Source organism: Bombina bombina, chromosome 5, assembly GCF_027579735.1.
Source record: "Bombina bombina isolate aBomBom1 chromosome 5, aBomBom1.pri, whole genome shotgun sequence".
NCBI classification, from domain to species: Eukaryota; Metazoa; Chordata; class Amphibia; order Anura; family Bombinatoridae; genus Bombina; species Bombina bombina.
The window spans coordinates 419,261,401-419,281,388 of record NC_069503.1 but is presented as its reverse complement, the minus strand read 5'-3'; the positions used below and the strand labels follow the sequence as shown (position 1 = coordinate 419,281,388).

The following is a 19,988-nucleotide window of genomic DNA, read 5'->3' as shown; positions in this document are numbered from 1 at the left end:
GCTGCGACGTTGTGGGGGGCAGGTTAGGGGTTAATAAATATAATATAGGGGTCGGCGGTGTTAGGGGCAGCAGATTAGGGGTACATAAGTATAACGTAGGTGGCGGTCGGCAGATTAGGGGTTAAAAAAATGTATTCGAGTGTCGGCGATGTGGGGGGGCCTCGGTTTAGGGGTACATAGGTAGTTTATGGGTGTTAGTGTACTTTAGAGTACAGTAGTTAAGAGCTTTATGAACCGGCGTTAGCCCAGAAAGCTCTTAACTACTGACTTTTTTCTGCGGCTGGATTTTTGTCGTTAGATTTCTAACGCTCACTTCAGACACGACTCTAAATACCGGAGTTAGAAAGATCCCATTGAAAAGATAGGATACGCAATTGACGTAAGGGGATCTGCGGTATGGAAAAGTCGCGGCTGGAAAGTGAGCGTTAGACCCTTTTTTGAATGACTCCAAATACCGGCGGTAGCCTAAAACCAGCGTTAGGAGCCTCTAACGCTGGTTTTCACGGCTACCGCCAAACTCCAAATCTAGGCCATAGAAATCAAAAAACTAATTTAATTTTGCCTTTAACTTGTCTTTTTTATTTCACATTTTGGTAGGAAGTTTTAATTATTACATTGGCCAAAGAAACTAACATGCATGGGGAAAAATATCAATTATCCCAATGTTTAATTTTTTTTTTTCTTCCATTTTTATAGTAATCAGTTTTATAAAATGTATTTTATCATTCTATATGACAGTGGCTGTGTTTCAGAAGTCAAAGCTATTATAGGATTTAAGAAATTCAAGTAATTTGAATTACTGTCAGAAAGTCACATTAGCCCAGGAATAATAACCACTTAAAACTGAAAAATGGTTAGAGTTGGCATTTGGTGACCTTATTTTAGAACTGCAAATTTTAATAACTCTCTTCAAATGTATTTTGATCATCTACTGATTATAAGTTTCATTGCTGAGTAGCTAGGGTGCAATACTATTATAAATTGAATATCATGTATTTTGTAATTTTGTTTCATTTGATAAAAATGCGGTTTCTGCATGTGCCATCTGTGACTAGGATTTGTTAGGAAAGTGTTATTGCTAGGGGATAAAGCATTAGGGATGCAGACTACACAGTAGCTGTCTCTGAAATATGATTCATGATAGTGTTACCAGCTGAAACATAATCATGACAGGTTCTTAATATAGCTTGGGTCTTTATTTTTATTTTTGTATTCATATCGACTTTTTCTCTTATTCATTTGTAGCACATTTTTCTATACTAAGTCTGCAAGATCATTACAAGAGAAGAGTGTTTTGTTTTTTTGTTTTCTCTGGGGCAACATTTTGTGAGCTTCTCCAAATGATATTTTAATGATTAGTTTAAAAAACAATATTTTATGGTAAAACATTAGGCCTAGATCCATAGGTCCACTTCTTATGTAGACAGTTGTATTACGTTGATGTTTGCCGTTAATGAATAGCATGTGAGGCAACTTGCATTGCTCCTGCAGACCCGTGTGTTTTTGAAACACCTAACTGCTTTAATTGTCCTCTTCACTGAGTTGTCCCTCTCTGATGTACCAAAACCCTAACCAGTGCTGTCCAGAACCCACAAAAAAATAATAATATTGAAACAGCTATTCTCCACCAAAGCATCACTTTAAACCTAAACTACTAGCACAACTCTTTTGGCAACAACCCAGAATCTCCATGCCACATTTAACACTAACTGCAACTAACCAGAATCCGCCATAGCTCCAAATTCTCCAGCACAATCCATATAACCGCAACTACCTAAAGCAACTAGCGCAAATAACAATAACTGCAAATAAGTATTTCTCCTCACCACCCACCATTAAAATTATACAAAGAGGAGGCCAGAGGAGACTGACAGAATGGGATTATACTACCCCACTACGGGAATTTACCACGCAAGGAAAACTAAAGCGCAGGGAGGACTTAACAGACGTGGTAGAGGGTAGATATACTAGCTGGTTGAAATTCTCCCAATTAGCACATTTCATCCACACCTCCCTCACCATATGAACAAGACTACTTAAGAGAACTTGCACCTTTCGAGAGCTGTTGTGCAGGTGGGGGATTCACAAGACACTCTTTGTCTTTAGCGAGGAAACTGATACAGACAGAACACATTACACAGCTCCCTTCTTACACTCTTAATTGGCAGACCAAATTAGAATCTGAAATGACTAGGGAAGAATGGCACAAAATCACTAGAACTCAATTTTAAAGTTTTAATGCTCTGGTATTTAACCCCCTCTAGATTGCAGTCCATATATCCAGGAACATTGGGTACATGCTGGAGGGGGTGTGACGGTAGGGGTACTTACCTCCACATGTGATGGACTTGCCCCAAAGTTCTACCCTTATGGAAAGCAGTCAAAAATTATTACCAAGTGCTTACACGTAAAGATTTTTCCATTACTCCAAGAATAGCTTTACTAAACGACCTACCCACCCTGCACTGCAAATTGAAATTTACCTTACTACAGTTGGGACTGATGGGTGGAAAGGCACTGATAGCCCTCCACTGGAAGACACAAATTACCCCAACACTGACCAACTGGACAGACAAAGTTACTGATTATTAGTACTAGAAGAATATAGCTACTCCAAACGGGGAAAAATAGGTTTTCTCGCAGAGGTGAGATTCTTGTGGGAGGAGGGTTTGACATGCCTGGTGGGGGCCCCAAGTAGACAAGTCCAGGACAAATAGGTGACACCAAGCCATTTAACACGCTTCAGTCCTGTTCTCTTCTTTGCCTCATCCTCTTTTCAGGGCACGACACGTGCTGCAAGCTATCTCAGCTACCTCTACTTGCACACTGGCGGACTCTATTGAAGGATTGAGGATTAGATATATTGACTAATAAGCAAGACTTAACAAGAACTGCAGCACTCTGGGGGGGAGGTAGAGAGAGAGAGAGAGAGGTACAATACAATACAATATAACAAACACATATAGAACGCATAACAACGTTTTTTCAACTCGCGGCTGGATTTTGCATTTTTATTTTCATTTTAACTTCAATTTTAATTTTTAGCTAAATTTTAATTTTACAAAACAAATTAATACAACACAAAAAAATCTTAGCTGTGAGCTTTCTAGTGAGTGCAGGGTTTTCTCTATGTGTTGTATTAATTTGTTTTGTAATTTCCCCTATGGTTCTTGCACCCAGACCTGTCTGGGGTTAACTGCCTGTGACTCTGGTGACAGCACAGCTTCTTGTGAGTGCCACTGAGCACCCAGGGCTGAGCATGTTGCAGGGTCATGGGATGTGTACCCGGTCCGGTCTAGGAGTGCAATCCCCTTCCGTGTTTTGTATATTACTGGGGTGATTACATAAGCATGTGCACCCTTCCCTTGTTCCCAGTTAGTTTGGATTTAAGAGCTTGCATTGTGTGGCTGTTTTAGGGTCCCAGGTATTGGAAAGGACCTTGACGTGGTACCTGGGCTTGTCCCATTTGGCCAGATGCGGTAACTAACCTTTCCATTTTTGCTTTTAAATCTTAGCTGTGAGCTGGCTAGTGAGTGCAGGGTTTTCTCCTTGTGTTGTATTAATTTGTTTTGTAATTTCCCCTATGGTTCTTGCACCCAGACCTGTCTGGGGTTAACTGCCTGTGACTCTGGTGACAGCACAGCTTCTTGTGAGTGCCACTGGGCACCCAGGGCTGAGCATGTTTCAGGGTCATGGGATGTGTACCCGGTCCGGTCTAGGAGTGCAGTCCCCTTCCGTGTTTTGTATATACTGTATGTGTGTATATATATATATATATATATATATATATATATATATATAGAGAGAGAGAGAGAGAGAGAGAGAGAGAGAGAGAGAGAGAGAGAGAGAGAGAGAGAGAGAGAGAGAGAGAGAGAGAGAGAGAGAAAGAAGGTTGCACTCAATGGGTTTTTGAAAAAGGTGCTTTATTTAGCACAGAAAAATGTGATGTTTCGGGGATCAATCACCCCTTTATCAGACTTTGGTCTTCTCTATTCTATTTTTTGCCTGCACCCTGGTTGATGCCTTTGAAGTGAGAGTGTGCTTTTCCTGTTTCATTATATATATATATATATATATATATAGTCACACAAAGAAGAAACAGAGTGTGAGTCAATTAAGTATAAACGCTTCAGCACCACAATGAATCTCCTGGGCTCTTCCCAATGTCTTGAAACCAACCACAGTTATCCCCCCCGGTGTCCATTAAATATAGACTTGTAATCTCCAATTATGTAAAGAAACAAAAATACGGGTAGCACTACAATAGTGCACTCTTACCCTCCACCTTCGACTTTCCGGCTTCTGAGAAAGAGAGGAACCGCACTGTCATTGTAGGCAATCTGCTCTTGGGTCACCTCCGCCTCCATCGGCGTCTCCAGCCTGAAGTGCTCCACAGGTGGCCCGGTACTTCCGGGTGACGTCAATGTCTATAGGGGGTTGTGGATTGGCTCATCATCAGGACGCGTGGTGTACAGCTGATCAACGGCGTCGGATCTCAGGATATCACATACAGCACTTCACAAAGAGATTGTGATCCACGCCAGAAGATTAAAACATGAAATTTTATTTGCAAATTAAAAGGAAAATTCACAAGGAAGTCTCGGCAGCATGCAGAGTGAGCGCAGCTGCATGCTGCCGAGACTTCCTTGTGAATTTTCCTTTTAATTTGCAAATAAAATTTCATGTTTTAATCTTCTGACGTGGATCGCAATCTCTTTGTGAAGTGCTATATATATATATATATATATATATATATATGTGTGTGTGTGTGTGTATATATATATATATATATATATATATATATATATATATATATATACACACACACACACACACACTTTTGTTTCAATGACTCTATTAACACAACAGCTTCAAAATCCTGGAATACATAAAGCATTGATATTTGTAAAACAGGTTTGTTTTTTTGTAATGTAAAACATAATTTTCTATAAGATGCAGGGAGATCATACCCAAGTAGTAGAATTACTAGAAAAAATGTATCATATCCAGTCCAATTATATATATATAAAATTCTCAGCAGTAACAGCTTAATTAAAACAAAAACAATTACTATATATTAGAGATACAACTTGTTTTTTTTTTATACAGAAATCACCAAGCAATAAGGTTAAAATACCATATGAACATAAAGAACAAACATTTTTTTTTAAAAAAGTACAATTTTGTATATACCGTAATACAATCTTGTATATAATACAATCTTGTAAAATGTTCTGTTGAAATATGTTTTTATATATAAATTATAACCTGAGTTTGTGTTAAAGGGGATCTTAGATCATTATTTGTTTATATTTTGGTTTCTTAATGTAATATTTTTAATAGCCCATTTTTTTAGTTCTTAATTTTTAGAAAAAAAAACAATCGTCAAATATACTTAAGGATGCAGATTTTGTTTTCAAAACTCCGTACTGTAATAGTGATATAATTACCAGATCTTAGACTGCACTGCTGCTGGTTATTTATAGGCTTTATTCAATTGGTCAAGGGTTATTCTAACATCTAACTGCTATTTCCATGCTGTTTGCAGCATAACGATTTTTAGGTCTCAATGTTACATGTTTGTGTCTCTGTTTCTGTACAGCTTGTATCTGTATTTTATTTTCCTGTCATATTTTCGGTCTCAATTACTAAACTTCACAAAATTAGTGTGACTTTTTTTTTCGACAGACTTTCAAATAAGAACCTGTCTTTTACAGATTCAGGGGATTTTAAAGCAAGTGTTTCCGATAAAATGAGTGATTTGGATAATCCATTATACAATTATCCACACACTTTGGGCAAATGCCCTGACCGGTTTCTGGCTCGCTCATTTGAGCCTGCAACTGATATTTATGAAGCGGTGGTTTAAACCAACGCTAATTTATAAACCCTCCACCCCAAACTGGAGTTGGCAGATGAAAATCACACCTGATTCATTCGACCAACTGTGTGAGGGTAAGTGGGCACTATAGCACGAGTGTTTCCTAGTACAATGATAAATATGGGGATCACATTCCCCACACAATTTGCGATAAGATGCGGACAGGTTCACAACATGTGAACCCTTTCTCCTTGCAAATTGATACATTTTGCCCTTATCTATTTAGATATGTTAATGTTACATACACTGATAGATGTTTGGGATTATGAACAAGCTTGTGAAATGCAATTATTAAATTTATAATTGTATTTTCTTGTTTAATGTGTGACCACTAAGAAGAGAAACAAACTACACAGTAGTTTAAAAAAATACTGATATATTTAAAGTACATAATTTACACCCAGTGTATAATGGATAATTAACCTTTCCTTTGAAGTTCTACTAAAATCTAAAATACCCTAAATAGATTTGATTGTTTAGCGGGGTGAGAAATGTTGGAAATAAACATTTTTATAACTGGAACTAGTGGCTATTACTGTCATTATTTAACTATAAGTAGTAAATGACCAATTATTTTTTTCATAACTTGCATCTTACCTGGGTTTTTTTTAAGGCCCTTATTATGGTTATGACATTTGGTTTCAGACAGGTTACATGATCTTCTTAAGTGGACATTGGTAAAGCTAATGGTCTAACACATAAAGTCTTAAATATTTATATTCAATATAATATATTTATATTACTATGCTCTATTCTTTTTGTAGAGCTCAGTTTCACAGAGGGCCAGGAGCTTTTCATTACTACCCCATGGGACTCCCAATTCCTCATCCCCTGGAAGCCAGAGACACCTGACACACAGCGGCCCTACTATTGTCACCGTCACACACCACAAGTCCCCTGCAGCCGCCAGAAGAGCCAGGAACCAGAATTCTGCCCAGCTGCATGAAGTAAAAGAGGTCAGACACACAATTGTTAATTAACTAACATAATAATAATTCAACTCAACTGGTGAAGATGCATTTAGCTAAGCCATGCATTTTAAGTATTTAGAAAAAAACACAGGAATGCTCCTTTTCTTCAGTGGTTCTGTTGAGCATTTCATTTTTTCTTTGGATACTTGACAGGGTAGCTTAGAAGTGGTACGCAAACAAATCCCTATTCAAAGTTTTAGACCTACTATGGTGTATCAAGTTATGAGCAATAAGTGACTGTGGCTCTTGACACCTGCTCTGTAAGTTACTGTTATTGTCCATATGAGCATGCCTGTGACCATTTTCATACATTAACATTGTGCTTTTGTTTATTTACACTCACTGGATTTAGTGAAAACCAAAAAGTTAATTTAACTTAAAGGTGATATTTCAGGACATCCTCCTTGCAGCAAACAAATAATTTAAAGGCCAAGCCCCTCCCTCAGTGTGCTAATGAGCCAACATGTTCAGTTGTCATAACAACATCATTTCAGCAAAAAGAAGTGAACTTTTAAAGTCTATAACAAATAAAGGAATTTTGAAAATATTCATCAAACGTCACACAACATAATAATTACATTTCCCTAATTGTTAACAAGGGAGCCCCTTGCATTAAAAATGGATATCATTTTGAATAACTCAAAATGTAATCTACTCAATGTAATTGTGAGGTGGTGAGGAGTCACACCATAATTTGCTACATATATTATACAATATTATTAAGTTTTAACATTGTTCTATATACCTCTGTGTTGTCCATATTACAAACAGGATCAATATATATATATATATATATATATATATATATATACACTGTATGTATATATATATATATATATATATATATGTATGTATATATATGTATGTATATATATGTATGTATATATATGTATATATATATATATATATATATATATATGTATATATATATATATATATATATATATTACAAGTTGATCAAAAGCAACAGAGCAGGGAGGGTTATCCTTAGCACAACCTTGTACGAATAATAAAGCACAATCTTGCATCATAAGTGAATGGTATGAAAGGTTTACCAGATAATACTAATGAGATATATATATATATATGTGTATTTGAGTGTGTGTGTACATATTTATCTATGTGTATGTAATTATGTGTACAATGCTTTAAATGTATATTTCAATAGAAACCTTAGTTTAAAAGTAAGTTAGTAGATCAACTAGCATGGTCATCTCAGTGACAGCAGGAGGGAGGTTATCAATCTTATGCTCAACATTTTTAGCCAGATGGGTAAATATAAATGCATTGTATTTAAATGACTAATAGTGATCCTCCAACATTTTGCTGGCTTGCATAATTAACTTAACACCTGAGGGCCGTACCTGGGCAGCGGACATGTTAGGACGCAACATCAGGAGCTCTAGAAGTGATCTGAATAATCCGCTGATAAAAAAAAGCACTAAGGAAAAATTCCGGATCCAGCTGTTTATCAAACTACTGATTCATACAGTACCAAGATTGCTTTGTAAATAACCCCTGAGCACTGGCCTCTGATGGTCGACTACTTGTGAGACCTCAGCACAGTCAAAGCTAGACAGCTATTTTTTCTGCTACTCACACGATAGCTGTCTCTGTATCTAGTAGAATTATTTAATTAACCTTCAACCTTCAAGGAAACCCGAGAAATGTGGTTGGAGGAGGGCATCAATCCTCCTTTATAGTAAAAGCTGTGGACGATTGGGAGCATATGATAGAAGGGTTAAAAACTCTTCAGAAAGCTCAAGCAGAGATTTATTTCTGTGCTGTGTTCACTGTATGTAAAACCTGAGCTACCCTACAACAGCCTCAAGAAGAGATGAAGTTCCTGGATTTGAGAGATGACCCTCGATAATAAAACTGTACAATCAGTAGAGGAACTCACTGAAGCAACTCCAAGCTGGGCCCATAAGCAGTATACCGACAAATGTGTGCATTTAATCTCTGGACCAAAACCAGGAGATGAAATGGAGCCCGGAGGATCTTGTGCAGTTAAGTCAATGTTTTGCATCAGCCTATCTGCTATGGATTCCCCTGAGGAGAGAACCCTAAATCCAGATTCTAGAGCATAGGGGACCTACTGGGCTCTATTATTCACACAGCAGAGTTCTGATAAAGCTCTCCAGTGGAGATATGAGAAGGGCAGGCCCTGTGGAGCTGGAATTAAAATTTGGTTGTTCTTATGCATTGTCTGCATTGTGTGGACAAGATTACACTCCATATACTTCAAGCACACAGCTGATAATTTGGCAGAAGTAAGGCACACTTTAATGGGGATATAGAATCTTGGACTCCCAGGGGTGACATATGGCTGCCTATAAAAGCTGGAATGGTGATTATTTGCATGTCAACTCTTGCTATGTGTCTCTAGGGGACCATTTTGGCTTTCTGACAGTTAGATCTGGAGTGGTGCATATACCCTTATTAGTGAGAGCTCACACAGTTTGCTCAGAGACTCATAGGCATTCATGAAAGGTACCTGAGACATTAGGAGATACTTTTAATATTCTTTTTGATGAGCAGTTATCTTAATGTCTGCTTAAAAATGATTTCATATAGAAAATACAAAATATTTGTAGTGCCCTCATGTTCTTATTCTTGTTGCTATTGTCTTACTTGTTACTTTTTTGAATTATAACTGGTAATAAACATTTATTTTTTCATATGTGTATATATATTCTGATAGACATACTGTGGCTATAAAAAGTCTACACAGGGGGGGTGGAGCCGACCACGGAGAGAGATGGTCGCATTTGAGTAAAGCTCTGATGCTGCAGCTTCGTTATAACTACAAATGAAGGGGTACTTATTAAACTACATTTTCCCAATGCAAATAACCTACTAAGGAGACCCCAGAAAAGTCATCAGACCCCAAGGAATCTATGAATACCTAGAAAGCAGCGAAGAATGTCGCGGTCATGATCGCATAATGGTGGCGTTATAACAGAAGCAAATGAGAAGCTATATATAACTCCGTGGCAGAGGATTTGAGCATAGCGAGCGGCATTGGTCTACACTATTAAAGAGCACATTAGCGTTTATACACCCAGAAGTGATTTCCTTTCCTACAGTTGTACACCCATGTTGAAAGGCGCAAAACACCATTTTGAGGAACAGACCTCCTCTTACAAGTGCCTCCACTTCAACTTAACAGGTGCAGTATTTTGAACTGCTAACTTTTCTGAGCAATCGGGCTACTAAACAGTATATCATATCTGTTCTATTGAACTGTTGCTTCTACTCCCTACCCAATATGGAGGCCGCTACTCTTTTAGAGTTATTAAATGCCCTGCACGACGATTATCAAGTTGCCTTTACTCAATCCCTCCGCGAGGCATTCGATCTCTTCTTAAACTGTAGCCTCATGGTGAGCTCCATGGATGGTCCTGCGGCGACGAGGAAAGTATATAGAGGTGCCAAAAGACTCTGGCATTTGATGCCTACCTACTCTCCTGATGGCTGTCTTTCTGACATGGACCCACCCAAACTACTCCCTCAGCAAGATGAAGCCCATCCGTTGGTGAATACTATAACTGATGAGCATTATGGAATCTCAGGAGCCTTACTATTTGAGTCAGCAGATACTGGGGAAATGTTGGGGACTTTTGTGCAAAGAGACAGCTACATAGTACACACGCTGTTGCCAGGGTCATTCAGGAACTCTGGATTGTTATGGAAGCCAGCTCTGAATATTGCAGACGAGCAGAAGACCAAGCCCCCGACTACATTTGCACCTTTGCAAGGGACATTACACATGGCAAGTTGTCAGATTACAGCTACTAAGTTCTAGCTAGAGAACAACAAAAACTGGCACAAGTTAGAGATTCTCCATATGCAAATCATTCAGTGGCATAGGCTGGAAGAAAGACTTCTGGAGTGCAGAGGAGTTGGTTAGACAGAGTTACTTCTTTAATTAATAACAAATTTGCAACGGACTCAAAAATAGATTTATGTGAAAGTTGTTTAATTTTATAATCCTTCTTGGTGACATGTCGTTTTATATATATATCTTGTATGATGCTATCCATAATATATAACTGTTGACTGAGAAAATGGATATGTAGATATAGCAACCAGATGTCAGCTGTTAAAGTTTAATGGGTATTGTTATTATTAATAGTTAAGTTGATGTAACAACTTATTTAATTGCATATGATCATACCAACTAGCTTAATAATGCAAACAAAATATACGTAGACGTATAGATTATTGTGTGAGGTTTATTCCTAAAAGAGAGTCTTCTTAACTGCTTGGAGTGACCTAACATATGACATAAATAGTCTGTTTGATATACTTCGAGATTTGTGTGTATAAGTATAATTATGTACAAGGTGATACTCTGGTAGGTAATGTTTCAGAGATACGATGTAGATATCTGTCTCCACTAGAGGGTAGTCAATGTTTGGTTTTAAATTGATATATACAGCTGGTATAGGTGACCCTGTAGCTCTTCATGGGATTTTGGACCTAGATCCACACTATACAAAACAGGCTATCTGCACAATGAGACACATTTAATTCTGTATGGCAATCACGGTTGCACCCTATTTATTGTTCAACTTCTATCCTTTTGATGACGACCTTTAGGTCTGATATATGTGTCAATAGACCACCACTAGGACACGATATAGGTTTGATACTCGGATGGACAATACTCCTCATTGTTCTAATATTTGTTTTTTTATAGCATAACCTCATTAATATATGTGCTGATCTGATATAGCATCTTGACATACTGCCTCAATTTTATCTGTGTGTAGCAGTACATAACATATATATCTGTATAAGGGTGTGCAAAAGGATTTTAATATGTTTATATCATATCAAGCTGAGCGGGTATATATGATACTGTGTGTGTGTATATATATATATATATATATATATATATATATATATATATATATATATATATATATATATATATATATATATATATATATATATATATAACTATATCCAATTACAATAACCTTAGCTCTACTATACTGGTGGTGCTCAAATACGGAACCTTTCTAATATATACTTTATATACTTATTATAATATGGGAGAGTGTGGAAACACTGGACACTCAGTTGCCCAGCATGTGGAAGACTGTTGCAATACTTTACTGACCTCTATATTGGTTAATACGTTAGTTTATGTGTTACAAACTGCCATAATCTTATTCTACCCAAACCTGATACCTCTACACTACCAACTTTGCAATTTATTTTTGTTTCCCTGTTTTTATTTTTCCCCAAGGGCTTTTAATATTTATACAATCCCCTCCTGCATTGAATATGTCTTCCTCTTGTGATGGCAATTGCACCAGAAGCTCTGGAGTCTTTGTTGTCTTTCTATAAACCACCTATATATCGTTGCTCACACCATAGTTGTGATATCTGTTCCTCATGGCATATTTCTATGTAAATGTACTGCACATGTTAAGGTTTGTTTAAAAGACATATTCAGGTGATATCGCCATGCTGTATACCTAGACACACCAGACTAGCTTAGATAATTAATAACCTTTAATGAGTTAGTACTTACTAGCGCTTAACATATTATGGGCCCTAACACTAGTGGTTACTTTAATCATGGCGACGTGCTGCCAGCGGCCGAGGTGGCACGATCGCGTTGTTAATAACAAGTGATCAAACCCCTACTATTATATATTGTTACAGTGAGAGCCAATGTTTCATATATGTTAGGGCTCATATTATCTTATAAACTACTTGACTTCAACCTTAGAGACTAGTGAATGATATCTGGGTTCTATATGTACTACTCATTTGCATATTTTCCTAAGCTAATGGCATGAGTGATAACCTAAGAATAGGATATAATACTACGCTATTAGGTTAAGATTTAGTATAAGATGTTAATCTATTTCTTAGGATATATATCAGAGCCATACTACCCCTGAGTAGCCTGATTGAGAACTCAAGCAATAACTCACCTGGAATCCCATGTACAACACAACTCTTGAGGCACTAGTCTTCTAGAGCCAGAGGTGATTGTATATCCTCCTATGGTTTAAAAATGTTTTGCACTGTATTTAATAGGTCCATATAATCTGAACCTAAATATGCACTTATGGTATTGCATTTACCCTTTTCATAGCCCTTAATTCATAGGAGGAATACTGTTCCTGTTAGATTGTTCGACATGAGGCCGCATCGATGGATTATACAGGAGTTAGGTTAACGTATCCCCAGATATTCCTCAGCAAACGACCCTCTCGCTGAGGATCAGATAAACGTTATACATTTCTCTATATGATTCCATAGCCTCTGTTCATATATGCACTCCATTCTAGTTTTCCTCCTGTGTAAAGATATCTCCCCTCATCCTTTCCCACTCTATGAGAGAGAGTGGGTCATATCCCATATCCCTTTTCCGGCTCTTTCCAGTGACGACAGCAACCCCTGAGGGGAGATATAACAGTTAGCCCTGTACCATTTCTGTTTCAGCCTAGCTTTAAAATATTATCTTTATCTTTTTAACCCTAACCTAAGCCTCCTGAGTTTGTGCCGGCTCCGTTCCCTCACCTTTCCCCTTCCTTATACCAATGAGCTTACTTAGTAAGCAAAGGAAACTAAATTCTATAGAAACCCTTCAATTACCTACTTTATTTCTCAACCATCTTTCTTACCTGGTGATCCCAAAAAATGTACAAGTCTGAATAGCCTTTATTTACAGTAGGACTAATACACTGGTTGTATTGAAAGATATTAGATAGAATGACAAATGATCGATTATACTAATACTGCTATTTTTATTATGTATGCTTATATTTGACGGATCACCTGAATACGCCTAGATAAAATACTGATGATTGAAATGCATAAGCTTTACTTGATAACCCCTTCCCTTAAAATAGGAAAAATAAGATTCACTGATTGAGACCCATGAGAGGTCTTGTACTGTTTTCAGTTACCTTCTTTGATTTAATATATTCTTTATTTCTTATAAAGGTCCAAGAGTAGCCTTATAGTTCTTCAGAGGGTAAATAGTCTGATAGGCATAACTTACACGTCTTGATCTCACAAATGTTTTGTAACTTGAGTTGATGTTTTGAAATAATTTCTTTGTATAATATGTATTGATATTTCAATATTGTATGCCTTAAAGTGAATCTCAATAAAACTGTTTGAAGAAAAAAAAAAAAAAAGTCTACACAGCCTTATGATATTTAAGTTTTTTTAAATAATAACAATTTAAGGGCTCCATGTACTAACAGGCGGGCGGACAGCTTCTCAACTTGCGAAGCTGTCTGCCCACCTTCCCTACATACGGGCAGCGTATCTGTTGATCCGCTGGCCTATATGTATCATTACACACTCATCGCAGATTGTAATGCCCGCCCCTTCATTCGCGTGACTGAAGTGGCTGTCAATAACCGAGAGTGAGCGAGCAAGCTCTCTGTGATTTTCCCTCGCCACCTCAGAGTTAACGTTGGGTGTAAGAATCAGCGGTCTAATGACCGCTGCTTCTTACATAGCGGGAAGCAGGCTCGCATATGCAAACCTGCCCCGCAAGGGCTCCGGAGCAGCTCTCGCTGCTTCGTACATAGAGCCCTATATGTGAGACATTTTCCATCTGTAATGTGATCTTCTAGCAATGAAAAATCCAGAGGAAAAAAAAGTTAATTATTAGGAACAATTAGGGGTGCAGCAAATCAGGGTATTTTTGTTTGTTAGAAGATCACATTACCAAAAGTCTCTCATTTACATTGTTATTTCTGTCTTTACATTTAAAAAACCTCCAATTTAAAGTGAAGGTAAAGTAAAACGTACTGTATCAAAGAAATCAATATCTCATTGCAAAATAATAGCACTTTAATTCATCATTATTTCTCCAACATAGGTGTGTCCGGTCCACGGCGTCATCCTTACTTGTGGGATATTCTCTTCCCCAACAGGAAATGGCAAAGAGCCCAGCAAAGCTGGTCACATGATCCCTCCTAGGCTCCGCCTACCCCAGTCATTCTCTTTGCCGTTGTACAGGCAACATCTCCACGGAGATGGCTTAGAGTTTTTTAGTGTTTAACTGTAGTTTTTATTATTCAATCAAGAGTTTGTTATTTTGAAATAGTGCTGGTATGTACTATTTACTCAGAAACAGAAAAGAGATGAAGATTTCTGTTTGTATGAGGAAAATGATTTTAGCAACCGTCACTAAAATCCATGGCTGTTCCACACAGGACTGTTGAGAGCAATTAACTTCAGTTGGGGGAACAGTGTGCAGTCTCTTGCTGCTTGAGGTATGACACATTCTAACAAGACGATGTAATGCTGGAAGCTGTCATTTTCCCTATGGGATCCGGTAAGCCATGTTTATTACGATCGTAAATAAGGGCTTCACAAGGGCTTATTAAAACTGTAGACTTTTTCTGGGCTAAATCGATTCATTATTAACACATATTTAGCCTTGAGGAATCATTTTATCTGGGTATTTTGATATAATAATATCGGCAGGCACTGTTTTAGACACCTTATTCTTTAGGGGCTTTCCCAAAGCATAAGCAGAGCCTCATTTTCGCGCCGGTGTGGCGCACTTGTTTTTGAGAGGCATGGCATGCAGTCGCATGTGAGAGGAGCTCTGATACTTAGAAAAGACTTTCTGAAGGCGTCATTTGGTATCGTATTCCCCTTTGGGCTTGGTTGGGTCTCAGCAAAGCTGATACCAGGGACTGTAAAGGGGTTAAAGTTCAAAACGGCTCCGGTTCCGTTATTTTAAGGGTTAAAGCTTCCAAATTTGGTGTGCAATACTTTTAAGGCTTTAAGACACTGTGGTGAAAATTTGGTGAATTTTGAACAATTCCTTCATGTTTTTTCGCAATTGCAGTAATAAAGTGTGTTCAGTTTAAAATTTAAAGTGACAGTAACGGTTTTATTTTAAAACGTTTTTTGTACTTTGTTATCAAGTGTATGCCTGTTTAACATGTCTGAACTACCAGATAGACTGTGTTCTGAATGTGGGGAAGCCAGAATTCCTATTCATTTAAATAAATGTGATTTATGTGATAATGATAATGATGCCCAAGATGATTCCTCAAGTGAGGGGAGTAAGCATGGTACTGCATCATTCCCTCCTTCGTCTACACGAGTCTTGCCCACTCAGGAGGCCCCTAGTACATCTAGCGCGCCAATACTCCTTACTATGCAACAATTAACGGCTGTAATGGATAATTCTGTCAAAAACATTTTAGCCAAAATGAACACTTATCAGCGTAAGCGCGGCTGCTCTGTTTTAGATACTGAAGAGCATGACGACGCTGATAATAATATTTCTGAAGGGCCCCTAACCCAGTCTGATGGGGCCAGGGAGGTTTTGTCTGAGGGAGAAATTACTGATTCAGGGAACATTTCTCAACAGGCTGAACCTGATGTGATTGCATTTAAATTTAAGTTGGAACATCTCCGCATTCTGCTTAAGGAGGTACTATCCACTCTGGATGATTGTGACAAGTTGGTCATCCCAGAGAAACTTTGTAAAATGGACAAGTTCCTAGAGGTGCCGGGGCTCCCAGAAGCTTTTCCTATACCCAAGCGGGTGGCGGACATTGTTAATAAAGAATGGGAAAGGCCCGGTATTCCTTTCGTCCCTCCCCCCATATTTAAAAAATTGTTTCCTATGGTCGACCCCAGAAAGGACTTATGGCAGACAGTCCCCAAGGTCGAGGGAGCGGTTTCCACTTTAAACAAACGCACCACTATACCCATAGAGGATAGTTGTGCTTTCAAAGATCCTATGGATAAAAAATTAGAAGGTTTGCTTAAAAAGATGTTTGTTCAGCAAGGTTACCTTCTACAACCAATTTCATGCATTGTCCCTGTCGCTACAGCCGCATGTTTCTGGTTCGATGATCTGATAAGAGCGGTCGATAGTGATTCTCCTCCTTTGGAGGAGATTATGGACAGAATCAATGCTCTCAAATTGGCTAATTCTTTCACCCTAGACGCCACTTTGCAATTGGCTAGGTTAGCGGCTAAGAATTCTGGGTTTGCTATTGTGGCGCGCAGAGCGCTTTGGTTGAAATCTTGGTCGGCTGATGCGTCTTCCAAGAACAAGCTACTTAACATTCCTTTCAAGGGGAAAACGCTGTTTGGCCCTGACTTGAAAGAGATTATCTCTGATATCACTGGGGGTAAGGGCCACGCCCTTCCTCAGGATCGGCCTTTCAAGGCAAAAAATAAACCTAATTTTCGTCCCTTTCGTAGAAACGGACCAGCCCAAGGTGCTACGTCCTCTAAGCAAGAGGGTAATACTTCTCAAGCCAAGCCAGCTTGGAGACCAATGCAAGGCTGGAACAAGGGAAAGCAGGCCAAGAAACCTGCCACTGCTACCAAGACAGCATGAAATGTTGGCCCCCGATCCGGGACCGGATCTGGTGGGGGGCAGACGCTCTCTCTTCGCTCAGGCTTGGGCAAGAGATGTTCTGGATCCTTGGGCGCTAGAAATAGTCTACCAAGGTTATCTTCTGGAATTCAAGGGACTTCCCCCAAGGGGGAGGTTCCACAGGTCTCAGTTGTCTTCAGACCACATAAAAAGACAGGCATTCTTACATTGTGTAGAAGACCTGTTAAAAATGGGAGTGATTCATCCTGTTCCATTAAGAGAACAAGGGATGGGGTTCTACTCCAATCTGTTCATAGTTCCCAAAAAAGAGGGAACGTTCAGACCAATCTTAGATCTCAAGATCTTAAACAAGTTTCTCAAGGTTCCATCGTTCAAGATGGAAACCATTCGAACTATTCTTCCTTCCATCCAGGAAGGTCAATTCATGACCACGGTGGATTTAAAGGATGCGTATCTACATATTCCTATCCACAAGGAACATCATCGGTTCCTAAGGTTCGCATTCCTGGACAAACATTACCAGTTCGTGGCGCTTCCTTTCGGATTAGCCACTGCTCCAAGGATTTTCACAAAGGTACTGGGGTCCCTTCTAGCTGTGCTAAGACCAAGGGGCATTGCTGTAGTACCTTACTTGGACGACATTCTGATTCAAGCGTCGTCCCTTCCTCAAGCAAAGGCTCACACGGACATTGTCCTGGCCTTTCTCAGATCTCACGGGTGGAAAGTGAACGTGGAAAAGAGTTCTCTATCCCCGTCAACAAGGGTTCCCTTCTTGGGAACAATAATAGACTCCTTAGAAATGAGGATTTTTCTGACAGAGGCCAGAAAAACAAAGCTTCTAGACTCTTGTCGGATACTTCATTCCGTTCCTCTTCCTTCCATAGCTCAGTGCATGGAAGTGATCGGGTTGATGGTAGCGGCAATGGACATAGTTCCTTTTGCGCGCATTCATCTAAGACCATTACAACTGTGCATGCTCAGTCAGTGGAATGGGGACTATACAGACTTGTCTCCGAAGATACAAGTAAATCAGAGGACCAGGGACTCACTCCGTTGGTGGCTGTCCCTGGACAACCTGTCACAAGGGATGACATTCCGCAGACCAGAGTGGGTCATTGTCACGACCGACGCCAGTCTGATGGGCTGGGGCGCGGTCTGGGGATCCCTGAAAGCTCAGGGTCTTTGGTCTCGGGAAGAATCTCTTCTACCGATAAATATTCTGGAACTGAGAGCGATATTCAATGCTCTCAAGGCTTGGCCTCAGCTAGCGAGGGCCAAGTTCATACGGTTTCAATCAGACAACATGACAACTGTTGCGTACATCAACCATCAGGGGGGAACAAGGAGTTCCCTAGCGATGGAAGAAGTGACCAAAATCATTCTATGGGCGGAGTCTCACTCCTGCCACCTGTCTGCTATCCACATCCCAGGAGTGGAAAATTGGGAAGCGGATTTTCTGAGTCGTCAGACATTGCATCCGGGGGAGTGGGAACTCCATCCGGAAATCTTTGCCCAAGTCACTCAGCTGTGGGGCATTCCAGACATGGATCTGATGGCCTCTCGTCAGAACTTCAAAGTTCCTTGCTACGGGTCCAGATCCAGGGATCCCAAGGCGGCTCTAGTGGATGCACTAGTAGCACCTTGGACCTTCAAACTAGCTTATGTGTTCCCGCCGTTTCCTCTCATCCCCAGGCTGGTAGCCAGGATCAATCAGGAGAGGGCGTCGGTGATCTTGATAGCTCCTGCGTGGCCACGCAGGACTTGGTATGCAGATCTGGTGAATATGTCATCGGCTCCACCTTGGAAGCTACCTTTGAGACGAGACCTTCTTGTTCAGGGTCCGTTCGAACATCCGAATCTGGTTTCACTCCAGCTGACTGCTTGGAGATTGAACGCTTGATTTTATCGAAGCGAGGGTTCTCAGATTCTGTTATTGATACTCTTGTTCAGGCCAGAAAGCCTGTAACTAGAAAGATTTACCACAAAATTTGGAAAAAATATATCTGTTGGTGTGAATCTAAAGGATTCTCTTGGGACAAGGTTAAGATTCCTAGGATTCTATCCTTCCTTCAAGAAGGATTGGAAAAAGGATTATCTGCAAGTTCCCTGAAGGGACAGATTTCTGCCTTGTCGGTGTTACTTCACAAAAAACTGGCTGCTGTGCCAGATGTTCAAGCCTTTGTTCAGGCTCTGGTTAGAATTAAGCCTGTTTACAAACCTTTGACTCCTCCTTGGAGTCTCAATTTAGTTCTTTCAGTTCTTCAGGGGGTTCCGTTTGAACCCTTGCATTCCGTTGATATTAAGTTATTATCTTGGAAGGTTTTGTTTTTAGTTGCAATTTCTTCTGCTAGAAGAGTTTCAGAATTATCTGCTCTGCAGTGTTCTCCTCCTTATCTGGTGTTCCATGCAGATAAGGTGGTTTTACGTACTAAACCTGGTTTTCTTCCAAAAGTTGTTTCTAACAAAAACATTAACCAGGAGATTATCGTACCTTCTCTGTGTCCGAAACCAGTTTCAAAGAAGGAACGTTTGTTGCACAATTTGGATGTTGTTCGCGCTCTAAAATTCTATTTAGATGCTACAAAGGATTTTAGACAAACATCTTCCTTGTTTGTTGTTTATTCTGGTAAAAGGAGAGGTCAAAAAGCAACTTCTACCTCTCTCTCTTTTTGGATTAAAAGCATCATCAGATTGGCTTACGAGACTGCCGGACGGCAGCCTCCCGAAAGAATCACAGCTCATTCCACTAGGGCTGTGGCTTCCACATGGGCCT

General features: G+C 39.4%; 1 protein-coding gene across 1 annotated transcript in view; it reads left to right on the top strand.

The window, feature by feature from the left end:
- OSBPL10 (oxysterol binding protein like 10) overlaps positions 1–19,988 on the top strand; it is an 873,140-nt gene that overhangs the window by 485,546 nt on the left and 367,606 nt on the right. Inside the window, exon 4 of the mRNA XM_053714253.1 lies at positions 6,646–6,837. Coding sequence (XP_053570228.1) covers positions 6,646–6,837 — 192 coding nt within the window. The remainder of the gene's footprint in view (positions 1–6,645; positions 6,838–19,988) is intronic.